Source organism: Portunus trituberculatus, chromosome 28 (assembly GCF_017591435.1).
Source record: "Portunus trituberculatus isolate SZX2019 chromosome 28, ASM1759143v1, whole genome shotgun sequence".
NCBI lineage: Eukaryota > Metazoa > Arthropoda > Malacostraca > Decapoda > Portunidae > Portunus > Portunus trituberculatus.
Genome location: NC_059282.1, coordinates 1,313,084 through 1,319,769, shown reverse-complemented (window position 1 = coordinate 1,319,769; position 6,686 = coordinate 1,313,084). Strand labels below are relative to the sequence as shown.

Genomic DNA, 6,686 nt, shown 5'->3' with positions numbered 1-6,686 from the left:
ATATATATATATATATATATATATATATATATATATATATATATATATATATATATATATATATATATATATATATATATATATATATATATATATATATATATATATATATATATATATATATATATATATATATATATATATATATATATATATATATATATATATATATATATATATATATATATATATATATATATATATATATATATATATATATATATATATATATATATATATATATATATATATATATATATATATATATATATATATATATATATATATATATATATATATATATATATATATATATATATATATATATATATATATATATATATATATATATATATATATATATATATATATATATATATATATATATATATATATATATATATATATATATATATATATATATATATATATATATATATATATATATATATATATATATATATATATATATATATATATATATATATATATATATATATATATATATATATATATATATATATATATATATATATATATATATATATATATATATATATATATATATATATATATATATATATATATATATATATATATATATATATATATATAGAGAGAGAGAGAGAGAGAGAGAGAGAGAGAGAGAGAGAGAGAGAGAGAGAGAGAGAGAGAGACTACTTCGTGAAAAAAACAGAAAGGAAAGAAAATAAAAACGTTTAGAAATATGTAGGTGACCAAAGTTAGTATTATTGCACTCTGCTGCCACACTTCCTTACCACACACTGTATTCCAATGACAACAAACACGAGCAATGCACGAACATGTCGCAACACTAAAAATATCGAAAAAAAAAAAAAAAGGTTGCAAGTTGAATGAATTGTGGGTGTAATGGCGTACTTTTCTCCCCTTCAGTACAGGTGTTCCCAGGTAATGAACGCGGTGGGGAGCGTGGTGCTGGAGGGGCTGAGGCAGGAACACCTCATGGAAACAGCAGCTAGCGTGGGGACCTTCCTGCTGGAGGAGTTGCTCAAGCTGCAGCACAAGCACGAGTATATAGGTGGGTGCGATCCTGTCTAACCTTCCTGCCTACTTGTCTTGCTTTTATCTCTTAACTATCTATCAGTCTCCCTACTTGTTTTTATCGACCTACCTTCCTATTTAACAGTTTGTTCGGCCTGTCTACCTACATACCAACCTTCCTGCTTTATTACCTGTTCTGTCTGTCTCTCCTATCTACTTCAATTACGCACCTACCAGTCCTCCTGCCTGCCCATACCACTTGCCCCATTGTCTGCTTGACGTGTGTTGCATCTTCAGCAGAATCTCATCGGTATTAGCGGTGTGATAAATAAGAATTGAGACTCGAGCAAATCCAAATAAAATGTAGGTATACCATCGCAACACGTCTCCCAAGAGCGTGTCCTGCCTGGCTCGATGGCTGCACCAGGAGAAGCCATCTCTTAATGGATACAGTGACAAGCTAATTAATCCCATTGAGGTGGACATAAAATCTTGAGCCAGCAGTGATCTACTCCTCTTCGTGGCGTGATTGACTCCTCCGTCCAGTTAATGCATTAATCGATATCCGGCTCTGTATGTCAATCGGCTGTCCAGGCCAGGAGGAAGGGAGCTGCTACAAAATTGAATATCACTCGTGTTTTTATCTCCTTGGTCTGTGTATGCATGGCGTTATGACACCCATGGTTAACTTCAGCTAGTTGTTCTATATTCCACTAATTGATGTGACACAAATGGAATGTTAACCTTTAATTTATCTAGTGTGTTAGTTCACCCTAGCTTATGGTAAACGTCACGTAGTGGTAAAGTCTAACGAGGAGATAACGAGGCCACGATTATATCTACCTACATCTACCTTTACTGATTACTTTATGTTGTGGTAGGTCAGTTTTGTGTCCAATACACTAAATATGAAATATTCTAGATATTACTCGTTCCTTATATCAACAACCTTAATGGCGTGATGGTAGGCAGGATTGTACGTATAGATTGAGAGGAATGGTGCATTCACTGTAAATCTATACCAGTCTGTGAGGTAAGTCAAAGAATAGCATTGAAATTAAATCATGGGCCGCCACCACCTTGATTGTAAAGTTACATTAAATCAGAAAACTTCCATCGATGACATCTTTCTAGCGAGTCTTGCCTCCCATCGGTGACAGGAGACTACGCCCTTTCGACCCGCAGCTCATTAATCTTATCTACTGTAACCTAATCCAACCTCATGAGAGCGGCATCGTCCATCACTAATCCTTCTTATAGATAGTTATTACACAACCTTTACATTCTTCACTTACCTTTAGTGAGGGAAGTTTAGTTTTGACTCGCGGCGTGCATGGAGGAGGAAGGAATGGAAGCGTTCCTCACACCAACCAGAACACCTGCTGCTCCCTGCGACGCACACCGCTTAAAACTGCTGCCACTTTGCAGAATAACTAAGTACCACGTGTGCCAGCACGCACAGATCATCCACACTGAGAACGCGAAGAGTGTAACCACACCGCTCTAACTAACAATAAAGCAAGTACAAACCAGCGTTCCCAGAATGCTCACACTCGGCGTGCACATAACTCGATTCCTCACACACTGAATGCATCACATCTGTGTGGCGCAGCGCTTCAGCCTCGACCCGAAGCCCCGAACCAACCTGATTCGATCATGTTCACAGCAACACTGCGGAACATCGCCAAGTGCTCCTCCATCCCCTAGATCCAAATCCACATGCATGTTCTGCAAATTAATTTTATCTTTTATATAACAAACATGGACATCTACTGTGCCAACTGTGTCCTGCTCTAGGCCACACTACCGTCACAAAAACACCTTTCTGGCCTAACAAATCACAAAGTTGCATAGTTGTGTTGTTACACAACCAGTCCTACCATGTGTGGATTTATGTAATAGTTTTCTTGTCTTCACAACCCTGTCCGTTACTATCTCATTTGACTGTTAACATCTCGAAGGCTGAACATTATAATCTAGTGGTTGGAGACCTCTGTCGTATTCCTCCTCCAGTACGCCTTTCCTTATACACTTGCTTTATCCAGGACTTTCTCACACACTATCCTTTGGTCTTACACAACACCCTTTGGCGTATCTGTAAGATGTTTACACCAACCATGTTTCCGATCTTGCCACATGCCTATCACACATCATGCACCACAGAGTCACTCATAACACACTCCCCTCAAGATCCTTTAAAGTTTTAGATGAAAACGTGAAAGTGTTGCCAGACTTGATCGTTTTTAATAAGTGCCGCCAATGGATTTATTACCCATGTCAAGGAGTGTGTAGCTTCGCAAGGAGACCAAACAAAAATCAAAGGGCATCAGTCTGTTGTAATCAGTACTACTAATAAGGTATCTAATACTGATAAATGTACAAAACATATAGATGTTTCTCAGTGCGTCATTTTTAAGTTTATGCAGATCATGCAGAATTTGTTGTCTACACCACCACATCATCAGCAGTATGTGGTTTAACACTAGTAGTTTTCCTGGTGATCTCCAGAAGCCTTCACACTTTTTTTTTTTTTTTTTTTTTTACTTGCTGGTTTCAGGAGAGGTTGTGGTAAATGTTATTTATCAGCAGTAATACTAAAGCCTAAAGGAGTAATTTGCGACAGAAAGTGTATAGGTGTCCTAGAAAAATGTTTACTTCCCAGTGGTACATTCTTTTTTCGCGCCAGCTGTACTGTCCATTTCTTCTAATAGGTCAAGACTTTCCGTTGCCTTGCTGATATCCTTTATTAATGACTGACCTTAAACACCTAATATAATCATTCTCTGTTCCTCCCCGATTCCCTGATTGACTCCTGACGAATCCAAACTCTCGTTTGAATCATATGGTATTCTTTTCCTGGTACAGTTTAATCACCAATAAGCACTTCTGTAGTTATAGCACTCACTCTGTGCCTGCCTTTAAAACTAAAAATAAAATATATTAATTTATATTATGCCTTCCCATTGCAGGAGATGTACGGGGGCGAGGCCTCATGGTGGGCATGGAGGTGGTGTGGAGCAGACAGAGCCGCAAACCTGCACAGGAGATCGCTGAGCTGATTGTGAACAAGTGAGGACAGCGTGTGAGACGCATGGTAGACTTAGTGATGATTGTATGCAATGATGCACCATGCAATCTTTATGCATTCACCACTACAGCATAGTTAACTCATCACCAAGTTATAAATGATTATTTTGCCATATATATATATATATATATATATATATATATATATATATATATATATATATATATATCATAAAAGATCAGTAGAAAAGAAGAAATGAATGTTGAAACCTAACATAGCAAGTGGTTGCCAACTTTCTTTTTTCACGGCAGGATGAGGGAGGAATATGTCATCTTGGCCAACGAGGGGCAGGAGCGAAACATTCTGATGGTGATGCCGCCAATGTGCTTCACTCAGGAGAACGCCATTAGCCTCATCCAGCGCCTCGACAAGGTCCTCACTGAGCTTCCCAAACACAGGATCTTAAAGGAGGAGGAAAGCAGCCTTCTCTCCTACAGAATGTGAGTCTGCACTGTAACAAGTAGCAGCATGTTATTTGATGAGCTTAGAATATTATAAGTGAACTGGTTAAATATGTGGTCTGACATCAATGGTCACTTTATTATTACTTTGTTTATTTATATTTGTGCAACTTAGGGCTACAGTGTCAGTAAGCTTGGACAGACAACTGCCACTTCATGGTCTTTGCTTTCAGTCAGATTTCATCGAGTGCTATTTCTTCCTTCAGACTGCCAGGTATATGTGAAGGCCGCCTGGGCATCATTCAGCCCCAGAAGGCAGGTGAAGAGGAGGATGATAGTGATGGATTCCAAAATTCCAAGAACATGGATCTTGAGTACCGACAAAGCAGCTACCATGACCTCGACTAATACCTCACCACAACCTTTTCTGCAGAGGTGTGCTGCTTAACCAACTTTGCTTCCCCCCCACCATCCTCTCAGTGACTTGAAAAGGAGGACAGTATTAGTGTGAAAGTGTGAACCACAAGGCACCCAGTGACACAGTGGTGTGGAATGATTAATTGCTGCCTCCCTATTGACATAGTGATATCATTCCAAGATCTTCACTTTTGCATGGAAGTAAATCTGGTGTAGACTAATATATATAGTGGTTGGTCATCTGCACTTTCTCATCTCCATACATTACTGCTCTGTCCTTCCAGTAATCCTTAAGGATCTTCCTCCAGTGATCATCTCATTTTTATTTATATTCTATTTATCATCCCAAAACAAAATTCCTTTCTTGATTTTCTTTTCATATTTGAGAAATTCAATGACTTGAAAAATAACCGGCTCACTAAGTGTATGATGTTCTGGATCTTAAGTTCCTTCGTATTATTTTCTTTAATTTTAAGTATTAGATTATTATTACAATATTCCATAATGAACATTATTTTTTTCTCTCAAAATGTACGTTTTTACCATACTTTCCTCTCTCCAATCTCTTCATTTTTCATCAGTGTTCATGTTTCATATGCATCTGACAGGTCTACATCAAAGGTATTAATTGTTACGTCGTGTGGTTTAAGATGTTTTGATATTATGGAAACAATAAATCCATGAAGTGTAATGCCTTTCTCCTTCATTATCCTTCAACAAAGTATGTACGTACACCCTTCCCACCACTGTGGGATACTACTGAATGCTGTGAATGACCACAGCTTTGGACAAATACTTCTTAATAACCAGAAGGAAGTTCTACATCATACATATGTACTGCAGTACACATGTACATGCAGTACATCTGTTCAGAAAGTATTTAAGTATTTTCTCTTGGAAAATGTTGGATATAAGGTGCAAGAGTGTGTGTGTGTGTGTGTGTATTGTACAGGGTTCGAGCAGGGCTCATAGTGTCCTGTCTCCATATCTCCATTTATCTAGTTTTTCTTTAAAGTTATGCACACTATGTGCTGTTACAATTCCATTATCCAATGCATTCCATTTTTCCACCATTCTGTGTGGAAAACTGTATTTTCCAGTATCCTTCACACTGCCTCATCCTAATCTTTTCATGTCCTTCCATCTTCTTCCATCAACAGCACCAGGTCTTCTTTGTCTATCTTTTCAATATCATTTACTATCTTATACATCGTTATTTGGTCCCCACATTCTTTTCTATCTTGTAAGGTTGGCAGTCCCATTTCCTTCAGTCATTCTTCATATGTGAGGTCCTTTAATTCTGGCACCATCTTTGTAGCAATCTTCTGTATCCTTTCCAATTTTCTTATATCCTTTTTAGAGCTTGGAGACCATACCACTGCTGCATATTCCAGCCTTGTGCGTATCATGCTTGTGGTGATTTTTTTCATCATATCTTTATCCATGTAATGAAATGCCACTCTTATATTAGTCAACATTTTATATGATAGTCCAAATATCTTGCTTATGTGTTTATCAGGGTTCAGATTTTCTTGTATGGTCACTCCAAGATCATTTTCCTCTTTAGTCTTCATTATTTGTTCCTCTCCCATCAAATAGTTCCATGCTGGTCTTCTCTTACTCTTTCCTAGTTCCATTATGTGACATTTCTTAGCATTAAACTTCAATTTCCACTTCCTCCTCCACTCACAGATCTTGTTTAAATCTTCTGGAACAGCAGATAGTCCTCTCTGGTTTTGATAACTCTTAGCAACTTT

The 6,686-nt window shown here is 37.0% G+C and overlaps 1 protein-coding gene across 7 annotated transcripts in view; it reads left to right on the top strand.

Moving 5' to 3' along the window:
• Window positions 1-5,620, top strand: part of LOC123510224 (5-phosphohydroxy-L-lysine phospho-lyase-like) — a 26,947-nt gene extending 21,327 nt beyond the window's left edge. For all 7 annotated transcript variants that reach the window (XM_045265173.1, XM_045265169.1, XM_045265168.1 and 4 more), the window contains 4 exons: window positions 916-1,060; window positions 3,993-4,092; window positions 4,363-4,551; window positions 4,779-5,620. In XM_045265173.1, coding sequence (XP_045121108.1) covers window positions 916-1,060; window positions 3,993-4,092; window positions 4,363-4,551; window positions 4,779-4,920 — 576 coding nt within the window. In that variant the 3' untranslated portion in view covers window positions 4,921-5,620. The remainder of the gene's footprint in view (window positions 1-915; window positions 1,061-3,992; window positions 4,093-4,362; window positions 4,552-4,778) is intronic.
• The last annotated feature ends 1,066 nt before the right edge of the window (window positions 5,621-6,686 follow it).